The sequence below is a fragment of the Lottia gigantea genome (genome assembly GCF_000327385.1).
Source record: "Lottia gigantea unplaced genomic scaffold LOTGIsca_7, whole genome shotgun sequence".
Classification (NCBI taxonomy): Eukaryota; Metazoa; Mollusca; class Gastropoda; family Lottiidae; genus Lottia; species Lottia gigantea.
The window spans coordinates 1,666,140-1,684,723 of NW_008710370.1; the positions used below are offsets into that span (position 1 = coordinate 1,666,140).

General features: G+C 35.7%; 4 protein-coding genes across 4 annotated transcripts in view; 3 read left to right on the forward strand and 1 right to left on the reverse strand.

Moving 5' to 3' along the window:
- The window catches only part of LOTGIDRAFT_154965 (hypothetical protein), a gene marked incomplete at both ends in the record, with an annotated part of 5,784 nt that extends 2,078 nt beyond the window's left edge, over nucleotides 1–3,706 (forward strand). Inside the window, one exon of the mRNA XM_009065472.1 lies at nucleotides 3,304–3,706. Within this exon, the coding sequence (XP_009063720.1) occupies nucleotides 3,304–3,706 (403 nt within the window). The remainder of the gene's footprint in view (nucleotides 1–3,303) is intronic.
- Nucleotides 3,707–7,174: 3,468 nt separating this feature from the next.
- On the forward strand, nucleotides 7,175–8,961 carry LOTGIDRAFT_154966 (hypothetical protein; the record flags this gene model as incomplete). Its single annotated transcript, XM_009065473.1, has 3 exons — nucleotides 7,175–7,460; nucleotides 7,998–8,054; nucleotides 8,804–8,961. 3 exons carry the CDS (start codon nucleotides 7,175–7,177, stop codon nucleotides 8,959–8,961), a joined length of 501 nt encoding a protein of 166 aa, XP_009063721.1.
- A 737-nt stretch (nucleotides 8,962–9,698) lies between these two features.
- Nucleotides 9,699–12,966, forward strand: LOTGIDRAFT_154967 (hypothetical protein; the record flags this gene model as incomplete). The annotated part of the gene is made up of 3 exons (XM_009065474.1): nucleotides 9,699–10,231; nucleotides 10,467–10,902; nucleotides 12,940–12,966. 3 exons carry the CDS (start codon nucleotides 9,699–9,701, stop codon nucleotides 12,964–12,966), a joined length of 996 nt encoding a protein of 331 aa, XP_009063722.1.
- A 5,218-nt stretch (nucleotides 12,967–18,184) lies between these two features.
- Nucleotides 18,185–18,385, reverse strand: LOTGIDRAFT_107508 (hypothetical protein; the record flags this gene model as incomplete). The annotated part of the gene is made up of 1 exon (XM_009065475.1): nucleotides 18,185–18,385. A coding segment is annotated over one exon (201 nt), but the record flags the coding sequence as incomplete, so codon positions are not given.
- Between the last annotated feature and the right edge of the window lie 199 nt (nucleotides 18,386–18,584).

Sequence of the window (18,584 nt, forward strand, 5' to 3'; positions counted from 1 at the left end):
TAAATATTCATCATAATGTAGGCATAGCACCCTTTGTTGTCCCGTTTAATACAACCAGCAATCGAGCAAGCAAGATAGTTCATGCCCACTATAAGAGCCTTCAAGAGAAATTCCCCCATGTCTATAAGCAGAAAATGATAGTTGCATATTCAAAAAATAAGAACTTAAATGATAATATTGTTCATAGTAAACTAAAAACAATCAGTACATAACAGATACTATACTTCTCGCCCATCGGGCGAGTTATTTTTTCTAATTTCAGATCAGAATAAGAACAGAAGAAAACCCAATATCAAGACCCTTAATCCTAATTTCTAAATAAAGTGTCTGCTCCACCCTAGGCCTGTACATTTGGGAGAATGAAACCCTCCCTTCCCCGAAAACCAAAATATGTCAAGAGTTGTGCCTTCTAGGGTGTTCACGAGATGAAAATTGAACGCATTCTCAAAAACAGGGGCAGTAACTCCTACTAATTATTTTTCGATTCTTCCGATTTTTACAGTATTTACGAGCTAAAAAATCCAACGTGTTTTCAATAACTAGGGCAATAACTCAGAAAAATCGAAAAATATTTAGTATGATTTTCAATAGGGTTCATCCTTGGGTGATTACGAACATTCACACAAAGTTTAGTTTTGTGCTAAATATTGAACGAATTTTCAAGAACAAGGGCAATAACTCATACTAAATGTTTTTCGATTCTTCTGATTTTCAATAGGGTTCATCCTTGGGTAATTAAGGACACTCACACCAAGTTTCAAATTGTCCCTTCTAGAGTGTTTAGGAGCTAAATATTAAACGCGTTTTCAAGAATAATGCCAATAACTCATACGAAATATGTTTTTGATTTTTCTGATTTTCAATAGGGTTTATCAGATTCCTTGGGTGATAAAAAAACATCCATGTCAAAATCCGTCAAGAATTGTGCCTTCTAGAGTGTTTACGAGCATTTGTGGACGGACGGACCCTGATAAATTTTCAGTATATCAAGGGAGGTCGTCAATCTGAATCAAATCAACCATTTTATACCGTTACCAACCCATTCTATCACCAAACCAAGGACAAAGATGATTATAGGGTCCAATACCAACAGCGCAACAATCTTATCACCCTACGAAAAGAATTCGAACCAGTTCATAATCTTCATTGGTCTCCTGGCCGCCATCCATCCTGAAATATTGAATGGCCGAACAGAGAACCCCCAATAACACTCGAAAAGCCTAATCTCACACGAAGGGAACGTGAAGCGTTAAACTTACTTAAGAAAGACGATAGCATTGTAATTAAAAAGAGTGACAAAGGCTATGTTGTGTCATTCTGAATAGGGAGGATTACGTTTCAGAAGCAGAGAATTAACTGCTAATACGATTAACAATATTCTTGCCGAAACAATATATGACTATCTGTTTGCCACACCGGATTATCATGAGAGACATTTGTACACTTTGCCTTAAATCCATAGGAATCCAACCAAGGAGTGGTTTATCTCGAATAAAATCCTTAAAGGCCGCCCGATTATATCTGACTGTGGTAATGAGTCGTATGCTGTGTCAGAATACATTGATCATTTCTTACTACCCTTGTATGTCAACATCGCGCCTACCTTAAAGACACAACCGATTTTGTAAATAAAATAAAAATTCTTCCAGTTCCTTCTAATACTCTTTTAATTTCTATCGACGTTTCCAATATCGATAACACTACTGGTTCAACGGCAGTTCGTAAAGCTATTAAAAGAAATCCAGACCCAAACAGACCCGACCATGCAATTCTACGGCTTTTAGAGATTTGTCTCAGTCGAAACGATATCACATTTAATGGTAAACATAATTACAAACTTCAGGAACAGCTATGGGCAAACGATTCCCCCTTTTGTACGCAAACCTTTTCATGGCAGAGTGGGAACCTGAGGTATTGTCCCTCTGTCCAACTTTTTACAGACGCTTTATGGATGACATTTTTATGGTTAGGATGTATTCTATCGAACAGTTTTGGGAATTCTTTGAATTTCTCAACAACCACCATCCTTCTATCAACTAACCGCAAACGTGAGTGACAAAAGCATAGACTTTCTCGATACTACAGTCTTTAAGGGAGATTCCATAGCAGAAACAAATAAACTGGATGTTAAAGTGTATTTCAAGAGCTCCTTTCACTCAAAACATACCTTTTCTGGTATAATTAAGTCACAAGTTTTACGATGTCACGAATTTGCACAAGATCTTCTGATTTCAACCAAGCTTGAACGATTGTCTTCTCAAAACTGAAAGATCGAGGGTACTCTAAACGATTTTTTACGAAACATTAAAAAAATCCAATTTAGCACAGATAGCAGCTAAAAACAGGCTTAATGCGAAGTACCTCTAGGTTTATAGAGTGCTCCATGTTTGTCCAGTAGATGCAAAACATGTCCCTTTATATCAGAAACTCATTATTTTTTAAGCAACTTATCGAATAAAAGGTACCCGATCCAGGAACATCTAACATGTGAACATTCGTATGTAATATTATTAATTTCATGTAAGAAATGTCCCAAACAATATGTAGTAGAAACAATGAATAATTAACGAACTCGTTTTAATGCTGTTTCTAATCATTTCAACCTCGACGACCATTCAATAGACGATCTCACCCTAATCCTAATTGAGCGGATAGAAATTTACTTACCCGAAGATGAAACTACCAAATTCCGTCAATCTAGGGAAGCCCATTGGATTGAGACATTGAATGCAGCAAGACCTATAGGACTAAATATTCACCATAATGTAGGTATAGCACCCTTTGCTGTCCCGTTCAATACAACGAGCAATCGAGAAAGCAGGATAGTTCATGCCCACTATAAGAGCCTTCAAGAGAAATTCCCCCATTTCTATAGGCAGAAAATAATAGTTGCATATTCAAAAAATAAGAACTTAGTAAGCTAAAAACAATCAGTACATAACAGATACTATACTTTTCGCCCATTGGGCGAGTATTTTTTCTAATTTCAGATCAGAATCAGTACAGAATCAAACCCAGCATCTGGAGCCTTAATCCCAATTTCTAAATAAAGTATCTGTTCCACCCTAGGCCTGTAGATTTGGGAGAATCAAACCCACTCTTCCCAGAAATCAAAAACCGTCTATCGAAAAATCATCAAATTCAACTTGGCCAAGATCTCATAGTTATAGATGATCACACCAAATTTCATTAAAACCAGATGGAAACTAGTCTCTATTGTGTTCACTATCAAATTTTGACGCGTTTTTACTTAGTCGAGGGAAATAACTAAAAAATACCGTTCATTGAAAAATCTTGACCAAGATCTAATAAAAACTGTATTCTCTATCGCGCTCACAAGCCAATTGTGGACGGACGGACGGACGGTCAGGGGCGACGACAATACGATTTGTGGAAATTCACCACAATTCAAAAATCGATACTTACATTAACAGAAGGATTAATAAATTTAATGAATGGTGGAAATATTCACATTGTCAATTACATTGATTTAGTACAATATTCAAAACTTCTACATGAAACTCTAAAGACAGGACGCGAAACAAATAGATTGGGAGACGTTATAAAAGCTACGAATGAAGACGATGAATATATAGATGATGATCAAGAAATAAAGGAATTAGATGATATTTCTGGAGAAAGTAGTAGTGGAGAAGGTATAACGTTTTTGTCCGATGATCCTGAACAATTAACAGACTTAATATAATTATTGAATCAATAAAACATGGACATCAATCTAATTTCAATGAAATCCACGCCATTTTAAAAAGATTATTAGTAAAAGGAATCATAGGCAAAGTCGGTTTTGGATCATGCAATTTAAAATGTTTATAAAAATGGACGAAGAATTTTTTATGATAACATCTAAATCCTCGAAAATAATATTAACCTTAGATTATGAATGTGAACTTATTCAAATAAAAAAATATAAACTAGGACAAAAATATTTTTCAATTTATAATTCACTAAGAAATGTCAAGAAAGAACAACCAATTGAAAATTTCAAAAGACAATGGGAGAACATTTAAATTATTAATATTGGCTCTAGGAAGTTATGAGTATGTTTCCATCAACGAATTTATTTCTGAATACGTTGGAAGTCACAAAGGAAAACCCAATATTGAATTCGAAGGTAATTTAAATCTGAATAAACATAAAGCAGATTTCGATGTGGAAAACTCATTAAATGAATTATTAAGTTTTGAAAAGAAAAAAATAAGCAAATATTGAGAACGACATCGATATCATCAACATTCATTGCAATAGACACAAACAAATTATTTTTAGTATTCTTACATTTAAATTATTTTTAGTATTCTTACATTTACAGTTCCAATCGGGTATTGAATAGTAGAAAATCCATTTCAAACAACTTTTCTACCATTTAATTCCACAGGGATCAAAGAAATCAATTTAGATATAAAAGACGGACGTGGAAGATATTTTCATCCAAAATTATGTAATCGTAATCAATTTTAAACCCTTTTAAAAAAAAAAATCAGCTTCACTTGACAGTTTTTTTTAATTCACGCATCAAGATAAGGCATCAGAATAGATTTCGGGGAAGGGAGGGTTTGATTCTCCCAAATGTACAGGCCTAGGATGGAGCAGACACTTTATTTAGAAATTAGGATTGAGGGTCTTGATATTGGGTTTGCTTCTGTTCTTATTCTGATCTGAAATTAGAAAAAATAACTCGCCCAATGGGCGAGAAGTATAGTATCTGTTATGTACTGATTGTTTTTAGTTTACTATGAACAATATTATCATTTAAGTTCTTATTTTTTGAATATGCAACTATCATTTTCTGCTTATAGACATGGGGGAATTTCTCTTGAAGGCTCTTATAGTGGGCATGAACTATCTTGCTTGCTCGATTGCTGGTTGTATTAAACGGGACAACAAAGGGTGCTATGCCTACATTATGATGAATATTTAGTCCTATAGGTCTTGCTGTATTCAATGTCTCAATCCAATGGGCCTCCCTAGATTGACGGAATTTGGTAGTTTCATCTTCGGGCAAGTCAATTTCTATACGCTCAATTGGGATTAGGGTGAGATGGTCGTCGAGGTTGAAATGATTAGAAACAGGCTTGTCTTTCTTTAATTTTATGTCCGACCTATGAGCATTAAAGCGAGTTCGTAAATTATTCTTAGTTTCTCCTACATATTGTTTGGGGCATTTCTTTGCATGAAATTAAATATATTACATTCGAATGTTCACATGTTAGATGTTCCTGGATCGGGTACCTTTTATTCGTAGAGTTGCTTACAAAATAATGAGTTTCTGATATAAAGGGACATGTTTTGCATCTACTGGACAAACATGGAGCACTTCTTAAACTTGGAGGTACTTCGGATAAAGTCTGTTTTTAGCTGCTATCTGTGGAATTTTTTATGTTTCGTAAAAATCGTTTAGAGTACCCACGCTCTNTCAGAAATAAAGTTTTGAGAAAACAATCGTACAGGCTTGGTTNAAATCAGAAGATCTTGTACAAATTCGATGAAATCGTAAAACTTGTGACTTAATTATACCAGAAAAGGTATGTTTTGGGTGAAAGGAGCTCTTGTGCAAGAGTTGATGAGTATCAGTTTCTTTGAAATACACTTTAATATCCAGTTTATTTGTTTCTGCTATGGAATCTCCCTTAAAGACTGTGATATCGAGAAAGTCTATGCTTTTGTCACTCACGTTTGCGGTTAGTTTGATAGAAGGATGGTGGTTGTTGAGAATTTCAAAGAATTCCCAAAACTGTTCGATAGAATAGGTCCAAACCATAAAAATGTCATCCAAAAAGCGTCCGTAAAAAAGTGGGTCAAATGGACAGAGGGGCAACACCTCACGTTCCCACTCTGCCATGAAAAGGTTTGCGTACGAAGGGGCGAATCGTTTGCCCATTGCTGTCCCTGAAGTTTGTAAATATGTTTTACCATTAAATGTGAAATCGTTTCGACTAAGACAAATCTCTAAAAGTTGTAGAATTGCATCGTCGGGTCTGTTTGGATCTGGGTTTCTATTAAAAGCTTTACGAACTGTCGTTAAACCAGTAGTGTTATCAATATTGGTATACATAAAAGAAACGTCGATAGAAATTAAAATAGCATTAGAGGGAACTCGAAGATTTTTTATTTTATTGACAAAATCGGTTGTGTCTTTAAGGTAGGCGCGATGTTGGCATGTTAGAGGTAGTAAGAAATGATCAATGTATTCTGACACTGCATATGACTCACTACCACAGTCAGATATAATCGGGCGGCCTTTAGGGATTTTATTCGAGATAAACCACTCCTTGGTTGGATTCTTATGGATTTTAGGCAAAGTGTACAAATGTCTCTCGCGACAATCAGGTTTGGCAGACAGATAGTCATATTGTTTCTGTTTGAGATAACTAGTTTTGACTAAATCGGCAAGAATATTATTAATCATGTTAGCAGTTTCTTTGAAAATTGGTTTCGGTAAAATGGCATAATGTTTAGGATTATTCAGTTGATTCTCTGCTTCTGAAACGTAATCCTCCCTATTCAGAATGACACAACATGAACCTTTGTCACTCTTTTTAATAACAATGCTATCGTCTTTCTTAAGTAAGTTTAACGCTTCACGTTCCACTCGTGTGAGATTAGGCTTTTCGTGTGTTATGGAAAGGTTCACTGTTTGGCTATTCATACTCGCAAATGCTTTCAATATTTCAGGATGGATGGCGGCCTGAGGGGGTGTCCACGTGGATTTAGGAATAAACATTATTCTAGCACCACGTAGGAGGTGGTTTCGAAAAAAATATGTGCAGCTAAGATTTCGTTGAAATCGTTCAATGGATGGTCGGAGATAATTCAAGTTAGCTATCTTTGGTGTGGGAATAAACTTAAGTCCACGGTCTAAGATTGAATGCTGAAGGGGTGTGAGAATTTTGCGGCTCAAGTTAACTACAGTTTGGCCTAGCGGTGGCCTCTCAGTATTTTTATCCCCAGTAATTAGTTTAAAGACTTACTCGATGCTTGAAGCTGGTGTATCCAAAACAAATAGATGCTGTTTGCTGTTTCTGGAGACCAATGAAGATTATCAACTTTTTCGAATTCTTCTTCGTAGGGTGGTAAGATTGTTGCGCTGTTGATACTGGACTCCATCATCATGTTGTTGAGGTTCTGTTGTGCTTTCTTCGAGATTTTATTTGAAATGGATATACATGTGAAGAGGATCTTGGAGTTTGGGAAGGTTTTGTTGGCTGTGGCGATTAATTTCTGGTCCAAAAACGCACAGAAGGAAGAAAGGTTGGCGGATCCTGGATCACGTGGTGAAGATTCAGATGGTGTGGAAGGGGAAGACGAGTCTGAAAGTGAAAAGAGAAGGGGTGTGCCCTCTCTACGAGAGCGTTTACCTATGTCTGCTGGACTAGGAGTAGGTGAACTTCGGGCTCGTTTAGGGGTTTGGTTCGGCAGCGTGGTGGCTCTAGATGGTGCAGGTGTAGTGTCCATTTCAGTTGGTAGAGATATGGTTACTCTGGTTTTTGTTTCGTTGATTGTTTGCTAGAATTTGGAGATTACAGCTTGAGTGAGACGTTTCCCATAGGAGCGACGGGCCCAGGACAGGGCATGAGAAACGATGCGGTCGACGGCAGGTGATGATAAAGACTTGGTACGAATGGTGGTCAGCTTCTCTTGAAGTGTGGTTTGGTAATGGTCGATCAGGACCTGCGTAACCTTACAGAGCCATGTCCGATTGAGGGATCTAATATTCGCGTCGACAGCTGATGTTTTCATTGCTGGACGGATAAAACTATCCAACTCAGAGACTTTGCGTTTGAAGGTAAACGCTGGTTGGCCTTGCTGTAAGGGTAAGGATTGCCAAATGATGGAGGCACTGCAAAACTTGGAAGAACACCTTCACAAAGGGTTCTTCCTCCTTATGAGTGGGGACTGGTTGGCGTCGGTGTGCTGGTAGTCGTTTCTGTTGTTGGTCAGGTCGATGGTTACCTCTTGATTGGTATGCTGTGTTGTAGGAAGGTCGGCGTTGGGGTGGGATATAGCTGGATGGGTTGGTTGGTGGTCGGCGATTGGTAGGTGGTAGAGGTCGATGGAAGACAGGGCCGTTGTAGGGTACGTGATATTGGTTTGGTTGACGATTAGTGTTTCTATGTCTGGCTTCTTGCCAGTGGTTGTTGTAGTTGGGGAGCATAATGAAAATAACTTGGGGTTAGAAGGGAATGTACAGCGGATGTAACAGGAGGAAACTGTATATGCTAGCGTGAAAATATCTTTTTAAGTGTTTACAGGGTCAATAAATTCATTTTTGCCCATTGAATTCAACAACCTTGAATCCAATATGGCGAAAATCCAATATGGCGGTCGAAATGTGATAAAACTTTGAAATAATTGTGGGGTATGGCATGTAATATATCATTTATATGGTTTTCGGGGTCGCCGAGTTAATTTTCTTTGTTTATTTTTAAGAAATCCGTGTAAAGTAGAAATTTACAAAAAAAAAAATATATCTGTTACCTGACTGATGTCATTATGATGCCATGTGATGATGTCATAATTGTGTGATGTCATAATCTTATTGCAAAATCGATTTGGACTTGATCGAATTTGAAATTGAAAAATAGAATTTAGCTAAAATGGATGTAAAAACAAGAACAAGCGAAAATAGAAAAACATTTTTTGGTGAAGACTACAAAGAAGAACCAGAATTCAACGAAAACTAAACTTCATAGTGGGAAATTCATACTTGGACGGATGCTATCTCTTTGTAAGAATTCTGAAAAAGGACATATAACTGTAAGTAGATTCAGTGCTAGTTTTATAGTTGCCAAGGAACTTAGAAATGACTGGATACAGAAAAATGTATACCCTATAGGAGAACATGCAATAGCTAAGAAAATAAAAGCAGACTATGAAACTTTTAAAGAACTACGTAAAACAGAAAATAACAAAACAAAACAGATTGATTCAACGAAAGAATGACTTATAATGCGTATGATGTACGTTGTCGTGATGGAGTGTATGAGAAACAAATGGAAGAACAATACGGAGTGAAGATGACTAATGATGATGTAGAATTTTATGAAGACAATTGATTTGGTAATTATGCTTATAGATGTAGTGATACTGTACCCAGAAATTGGTTAAAACAGAAGAACCGACTTGAAAAGCGTACCATATCCTCTCAGATAACGATAGATACATTAAAGGATAGGGATGATGAAAATGATGCTATGATATTCTGATATGTGATACTCCTGACAATGACGAAATTGACATCGATTTTTTTCCACCATCTGCCATTCACTATGCTTCTACAACAAAAGGAGATATAATACAAGGTCAAAAAATGCACACAGGGAGTCAATTTCACAACCTTTTCGAATACATTTCCTTCAGTGAAAATTAGAACTGGAAATAAAACTATCCGCGAATCCTTAATGAGATGTATAATTCAATGTTCATCACAGTATAAGGTTACTATAAATGACTTAATTGGAATCGTTGTTCAGCTTGCGAATATTGTTTTCGGACAGAATTGGTCAGAACACTCCCCCGGGTTCATTAGTGACAGTGACGACCCATCCAGTGATTAAGAGACAGATGATAATGATTCAAATTCTAAACGAAAACTTTCTTTTAAAGATAAGTCTTTTGTTATGTCTAGCCGGCATTGCATCATGAATTATCTTGAAGATGCGTCATTCATGAATCTCGAAATGGTTGCTCAATATATACTGAACAAAGACGAATCTGAATCTGTTGTAACTGTAGGACTTGATGATACAACAAAGGCTGCAGGTCATAAGTTCTTTGACATTAAAACTGATTATTTAACAATAGCTGGGCCGAATCACGATAGAAAGTCATTTACAACAGGCTATATTGAATATGTATCCCACTCTGGAAAGGACGGTGCACGGGCATATGGTATGAAACTACAATGCCTAGCCACACTCTCAAACAGTACAGTTGATGAAATCAAAAGTCATATAGACTTTTGGATCTGTGATCGGGCATCTGATTGTAAAGTGCTTTTGGAGAACTTGGATATTGCTTTAGAAAAGACTTTGAAATGTACTGCCCATGTTGTTCTTGGAGTTGACTACGCCATAGATAAAGTATTCCGTAACACAGAACAGCACATTGACGTGCAAAATTTGATTGATTGTGGGAAAATCTTGAAATCACCTTCTTCAAGTGTATCTACAGTTGGTCTCTTTGTACAATCAGTATATGGACTGTCAACGATGTAGAGAATAAACGCAGTTTCAAAGGTTTTGCATCTAATCGGTTTGGACGTATAGCCGAGCTGGCCAAGGAATTTTTGAAGAGAAGAGACTCCATTTGCAAATTTTTCGACGAAATTGTAGACTAAAATGCAAACAAACTTGTGCTTGCAGTGAATACGTTCCTCCAAAATGAATGGTTTCTTTGATGTTGTGAGTTATATTTCCTATTATGGACTTACTTGGAATAAACAACAGGAATCCGGGATGTAATGATCGCAACTGGACTGGTGTTAAAGGTTTCTTTCAGGAAAAACTTTCAAAACTGAAAACGCTATGTGAAAATTTTAGTAAAAATAAAACTGGTAAAGGAAAACTGATAGGTACCGTTTTATGTGAAGTTGTAGAAACTGTCAATCGTCAATTAGCAGAAATGGACTATTTTGATTCAGAAAGCGACATTGGTGAAGCATGTGATCAAAACTTGAAATTTGCACCTCTGACAAACCTTGGCTGCGAATCAGATTTTGGTAAACTTGATAATCGTCTTCGGGTAGCTGGTGGTATGACAAGTATTAACACACATTCAAATAAAAACGTTGCCACTAATGGATTTCTCAATTCTGTAGACTTTGTAAATAGCTCTGAAACAGATCGCCGTGCTAAATGGAAATGGGCTGGAAGATCAGAAGAGGTAAAAAAGGGCCAAACTTTTACATAGAGACTTCATAGAAACAGTCAAAGCTACAACGCATCTAGCTTTAAAACAAAAAGAAGAACTGAAAAAAAGAAAGTAAAGAAGGCATTAAACTTACTGGATAAATGTGCTAGACACGGTGGACCAGTCACACCATCTAAATTGTTGCTGATAGAACGCTTGTCAGACAAACTACTTACAGAAATAGCTTATCTGAGATCAACTGTTGCACCAGACATTCGACAAAAAAGACGGATAAAAACAGATTCAGGAAGATATAGATTTCAAACGTTTAGTAAACTTAAGGACATAAATAACTTCTTCGAGTGACCAATATACGATACAGAACATTTATCGTTCTATAAAAACACAATTTTAAACATATGTATGCCAGCATATATTAACTGACTATTAGTCATTTCAGTAGCAATTAACACAATAATAAACAAACTATATTCCAAAAATCCACTTACACATTTTAACTTGAAAAACATTATTATATTGTTATCCATTGACTTGAATTTGGATCTACTTCTAACTTATAGCAAAAAAGAAAGAAAAGAAAACAGCAGATCACCAATTTCCTTCGTAACCCTGGATAAGCCTTATTTTCAACACAATTGGAATATTATTTTTTATAAGGAAACAGTGACAATAATTTACACCACCTCAATGATATCGACATCATGTTACTTCAAATATGAATAAAAGGCCCTGTAAAGATTTGCACGTGATCTTAATTCAGTTTGTAGTAATACAATGATCAACATAATTAATTCAGATCATTTGTTTTTTTCTCACGACCTTGTCGTTAGATGAATGAAGAAACAATAATATCCGAATAAGTTTAATTAGATTGTACATCAATCCATATACAACGTTGTATTGGCCTTGACAATTAAGTTCAGTTCAAATGTTTTCTGTAGATATGATAGAAAATAAACCCACAGTGATGCTCAAATTGATGGTTTCAAATAAAAGTGGCAATAACCTGAATCTTTTTATTAAATTTATTTATTAAATATCACATCTTCGTATTGTTAAGAAGTACGCATTGAATGCATTTAATAATTCAATATCCAGCTTAATAATGACGAGTGAGGCTTTTGTCCTGTGGACGGTAGTTGCTGGAGCTTAAGGTCAGAAGAAAACGGCAGTTTTTCGAATTCTGACCCTGGCTTTGAAAGAAGTTGAAGCAGATCCTCCACAAGTTGTCAATGAAAATAGTGAAGAAGTTGACCAAGCCCGAATCTATATGACAAACAGCCAATTCACGTTTCCAAAACTTCATGAACAAATGTACAACAATGATCGCGAGTGTGTTTTGTTATACCATGAACTGTCAATGTTTTATGACCAGCTGGAGCATCAAAATGGTTCGCAAACGGATAAATAGATGATGCTGTCTCTTGGTAATGGTGATCCTTAGTCACGATCCACAAAACAGACGGAATGTTAGTCATTGAAAAGGCTAATTTCAATTACACAGGTAACTTACATTATTCATTTTATAAACTCTCATGAAAAGTGGTCGTATGTTTTCGCTGCCCCAGTTTGTCGGTCCATATAGTTTTTTTCCGTTCTTATTTAAATTTTTGTGACTTACCTTTTGGGATATCCTTAACTTATGAATATTGTTTCAAAATTTTAGACTTTAGAGCAGTGTGATTTTGATATTTAGATTTTTGGGGGGTTTTGAAATCTGATTAGAAAGATTTGTTTTAGCAGATTTAGCATACATGCATTGTATAACTTGTAAATTGTTGAGATATTCAGTCTTTGCTCAAACGTATGAAGTTCTTTGAGAACATTTAGTTGATAAAAACATAACTTCCGACATCCTCTGTAAGTGGGCGTATGTTACCTAAGGGAGGATAACCTCATGTTTGTAATTTTATCTGTTTACTTCTATCCACTGTTAAAAAAATCAGGATGCCTACTAAAAATCCTGTCTTATCCAGCTCAATTCAAAGTCATTAATCTAACCAGTTTATAAAGTTATAATATAAATATGATTTATGATGTACATTGTAGGATTTGTACAGCCAGCCATTGCTGTAACAATGCTAAACAAGATTGATCATGATGGGTTTAACAACCGCCACGTTGCAATCATTTGTCCGCCTAGAACCAAAATTTATTTCGATAAACTTGGTTCGACCAATAACAGAATTAACCTTCAGAGTATACTGAAATTGATAAGGAGTCAGCAGCAATACCCCACCCCTATCGCAAGAAGATCGAGCTGTATTCAGGGGTTTTTACAACGAAATGGTAGATCGAACTGAAGAGGAAAGGAAAGGAAATTTAGTCATAACGGAAACAATGAATACTCGGGGGATTTTCAAGCAATAAACTGTTTATGGTCCGATTAAAAAGCTCAAACAAGGCAAACAACATTTCAGTAGGCTAAGCAAATAGTATTATAAGATCCATTGTAAATGTGCATAGCTTGGACCTCATGGTCATTTGATATTGAAAATCAGAATATTGTCTGCACTTGTCTGTTTACACTGTGTTAGTTCTTGTTTGCGCTTGTTTTAGCTTTTTTTTTTAGTTGGACCACAATTGACGTATAGCGTTCGACAAATTTTAAATGTTCCGTCAACTTTCGAGGACGTCGTCATTATGGCGTCGATATCCTCCTGAGACCCATGCATATATTACTGAGTTAAAATTAATATCCTTTTGGTATTAAGACAAATGGCATCCAAAAAGCATCCTAGAAAATTCTTTTAACCATCCCCCAAAATTTATGCCCTTTTTTGGAGTGTCCACATATGTGGACGTCGGGAATCAGTTGCTTATAAACTCATTGACCTCGGTTTTGCAATTTTGCAATCTATTTTATATTTTTGATTGAACATCTTTTGGTGATCCATGGAGGCAAATTTTAGCAAACAATATATCAGTTTAGACTTGAATTTATTCAACAAATAATTATAATAATAATGAAACTTAACAAATGTAAAAATGAATAAAACCTGGAAAAAAAATATCACAAGAAATTAAATACATAAATTATTGACAAATTTAATGTTATTTCTTATTTTAAAGTTTCTATTTCTTGACATCGCATTTGTAATTACTGGGATTCTTTTGGACCTTTGCCAATAGAGTCTTATTCTTTTCATCTGAAAGCATCAACATGTAAATTTTTACAGAAACATAAACAAAATTGGACAAATATTTGGAGATAAATGAATGACTGAATCTGGTACGTTTTGTAGGGTATTAATATATTTTAAGAACATCACATAATCTATTCATAAAATGTTAAAAATATTGGATGAGTCAAAACATAACTTCTGATACTACTATTAATGAACTATTGATAGAGTTAAAATATCAATAATTTGGCAAATGCAGGTGAACATTATTAGTTAAGAAACATACATTATAACATCCCATCAAAATAGAGATGGAGTAACTCTCAATGAGCAGCCCTTGGTTTGGTGATGATACACATTTGTCATGTCAGATATCAAACCATACATATTGTCAACAAATTTTTAAATAATCAACTGGTCATGCATAGGTGTTATGAAAAACAACATCAACTACTGTGGATGCAAGATCTGGCTCAAAGCTACAATGAAAACAATTCAATCATTTAAAAAAAAATTCTAAAAGATAAGCCTTACATTACAATATGAATTTTTTTTTCAACTAACAATTAATAATAATGATAATAAGTCTATTTATAGAGCGCCTTGCCATTGTGTAGAAGAATGCTCGAAGCGCTTGTGTGCTCTTTGAAAGATTGTCTATTTGTAGCGATTAAATAACCATGTCTTTACTCGAGATTTGAAAGTGGCAAGAGATGGAGATAGTTTAATTGTCTCTGGTTATCTGTTCCATAAAGAAGCTGCTGTAAAGCTGAAGGCCCTTGCTCCAACAGTTCGAAGATTAAACACTGTATTTCTTGAAGTTTATTTAATTGTTCAGATGGAATTCCTGTCAGTAAGCTATTGCAGTAATCCATTCTTGACAACACAAGGGAATGAGGACAGCTGTAGCATCTTTTGTCAAGTACGGTCTGAAATAGCCTATATTTCGAAGTTGGAGATGACTAGATTTGATTAGATGGTTGATATGCTTTGACATGTTGAGGTTTGAGTCAATAAACACACCCAGATTCTTTACAACAGATGTTAAACATATATCTGATTAGCCTACTGCGATTGATTTGTGCTGACACTTGCTCAGGCGGGTAGAAGTTCCGAACAGTATTGCTTCCGTTTAACATCGTTCAGCTTAAGGTGGTTAGATGACATCCACGATTTAACATCGTTTACACAACTTTCAATGTGCGAACGGGTAGATAGTTGGTCTGAGACATCAGAGCTAAAACTGCTAATAAGTTGGGTGTCGTCAGCATACAGATGATATGGAACATTGTGTTGGGATAGAAGATGGCCCAGAGACGTAGAGTAGAGCGTGAATAGCTGACTTTCACATACTGAGATCTGTCACAAAGATATGATGTAAACCAGCTCAAAACGGTGGTATCAATGTCGTAGCTATTCTGAATCCGTTCGATCAGTTTTTCATGGTCAATTGTATCAAATGCTGCTGACAAATCAAACATTACCAGCAGGGCTATGTCTCCAGAGTCCACTCTCTTTTTTATTTCATCAACCACACAAATAAGTGCAGTTTCTGTACTGTGATTGGCTCAGTAAGCTGAATGGTATCTATCTAATAATCCATGTTGAGTTAGATGCTGCTTCAATTGATCAGCCACAACCTTTTCCTAAATTTTAGAAAGGAAAGAGAGATTTGAAACCGGACGGTAATTTTTTAGAACTTCAGTATCCAAAGAAGGCTTTTTTATAAGAGGTTTGACGACGGCAGTTTTGAATCTTTGTGGGACCACACCAGACTTTAAGCTGAGATTAAATAACTTCGTTAGTATGAGAAGAACAGTATCAAGTCCACTCTCTTTTTTTTTATATCATCAACCACACAAATAAGTGCAGTTTCTGTACTGTGATTGGCTCTGTTATCTGACTGGTATCTATCTAATAAACCATGTTGAGTTAGATGCTGCTTCAATTGATCAGCCACAACCTTTTCCTAAATTTTAGAAAGGAAAGAGAGCTTTGAAACAGGACGGTAATTTTTTAGAACTTCAGTTTCCAAAGAAGGCTTTTTAATGAGAAGTTTGACGACGGCAGTTTTGAATCTTCGTGGGACCACACCAGACTTTAAGCTGAGATTAAATAACTTCGTTAGTATGGGAAGAACAGTATCAAGATTTTTCAGGAGAAATTTCCTTGGACAGACGTCTAATGGACATGATGTTGGCTTAGACTCAGTTATAAGCCTCTTTACATAGTCATCATCAACTGGACAGAAATGGTTGAAAGATTGTCCTGAGAAGGGTATATCATTCAGATCCTTGTCATCCGCTTCTCCAAGTTGGTCTCTTATTTTGGAAATTTTTTCTGAAAAATATGTACTGAAATTGTTCGCAATAGATTGATCATCACCACAAAGGAGTGCTGTGTCTTCTTTTTCGCCTAATAATGAACTTAAAGTGGAGAAAAGTACCTTCGGGTTATTCAATATCAACAGATTTTAAATTACGGTACCTTTTATAGTTGGGCTCATTAATAGATTTATAAAGATCCAGGCGGAAGCTTACTATGAAATGATCAGACATTTATTATCCTTGATGCAGATATCATGCATTATAGTTATTTGTTTTAGAGACAATCCAATCTATTGTATTCCCCATTTGATGGGTTGGACCCTCTACGTGTTGAGTAAGGTCAAAATTATCCAAAATTTCAGACAGCTTTGTCCACATAATATCATTTGAGCAAGAACTGACATTAAAATCTCCCAAAAAGATTGTGTTATCCTTGGTGTCAGAGAAATCTGTAAGGAAGTCATCATTAGACAGTTTGTTCTATTTTGATGGTGGTGGGCGATACAGACAAATGAATCTTACATTTTTTCCAGAAGACGTTGCTTTCTAAGTTGCAAAATATTTCTAACAAATATATTGATAAATCACAGACTTGATTAGCCTATGAAAATTATTGAAATACTGATCAGTCTGTTTTTTTTTTCCAAATTATCTGCCTAGACTGTCCAGTTATTTGATCATCACTATTTGATTTTTGAATAAAAATATTTAGCAGTACAGTAACAATAACCAGTATAAAATATTCAACCTTCAGTCATACACTTCTTCTGAACTCTTTAGAGCGAATACTGAATAATAATGAGTATGAGTTATTTCCCTTGTTCTTGAAAACGTGTTCAATTTGTCAAAATCCACCAAGAATCATGCCTTTTAGTGTTTAAGAGCTAGATTTGAAAGCGTTTTCAAGAACAAGGGCAATAACTCATACTAAATATTATTCGGTATCGCTCTAAAGAGTTCAGAAGAAGTGTATGACTGAAGGTTCTGATTTTCAATAGGGTTCATCGTTCGGTGATTACGAACAATCACACCAAGTTCATCAAAATCTGTCACGAATTGTGCCTTCTAGAGTGATAACGAGCTAAAAATTGAACGTGTTTTCAATAACAAGGACAATAGCTCTAGTAAATATTTTTCAATTCTTCTGATTTTCGATAGGGTTCATCCTTGGGTGATTACGAACACTCACACCAAGTTTCGTCAAAATCCGTCCAGAATAGTGCCTTCTAGAGTGTTCACGAGCTAAAAATTGAACGCGTTTTCAAGAACAAGTGCAATAACTTATACTAAATATTTTTCGATTCTTCTGATTTTCAATAGGGTTCATCCTTGGGTGATTACGAACACTCATACCAATTTTGTCAAAATCCGTCAAGAATTGTGTCTTGTAGAGTGTTTACGAGCAATTGTGGACGGACCGACGGACGGACATGGGTGACGGCTATATACGCCCCCCATTTCATGTGGGCGTATAAAAATACTCTCCAATTTCCTATTTCATTTGTGACAACACAGTAGATACACCGATTGGCCCACAAGCTTTAGGATCTTGACTTGGATATCATGTAAGTCATATTCATATAATTTTAACACCCTAAGCTTATTTAAAAAGGCATAAAATTGGTTAAAATTTGATTGATACAGGGAAAAAGACTGAGATCAACTCTATGATCCATTATTTTGATATTTTATTATTCTCGATATTGCCCTTTCAACATGAACTCTGTGAGCAGCAATTTTCCGAGTTAAACTTACATCTCCAGTAGTCATTTGTCCCTCCGATGGTGCCAAAGGGGGTATGTTTAATTTCAGACGTAATTTATTTATTTCCTTTATCTACCTTTATGCCGTCCCCTTCCTGAAGTTTACCACATAGCAAAAGCTTTTTACTGTAATCTCCTTATCCGATACAGACCCAGAAAAAAGCATAAATGCAAAAATAATTGGGCCTCTTGGAAGAACACCTACAAGACCTCTTGGTGTTGTACAAGATATATAATCTGAGTAACACAGAATTTGTCGCATTAGGGAACTTGGTTTTTGAATTTTTTTTTCTGTACCATCACATATCGCAAAAGTGTTTAGAAAATCTTCCTTAAATTTTTATGGCATGTACTGTTCAATGACACTTCGTGCACGCTATATTGAAACTGATCCAAAACGATAAAAACATGAAATTAATCCAATTGGACAAAAGGGTACTACAATCTTGCGGTGGGATATCAAAAAGTTTCGATAAATG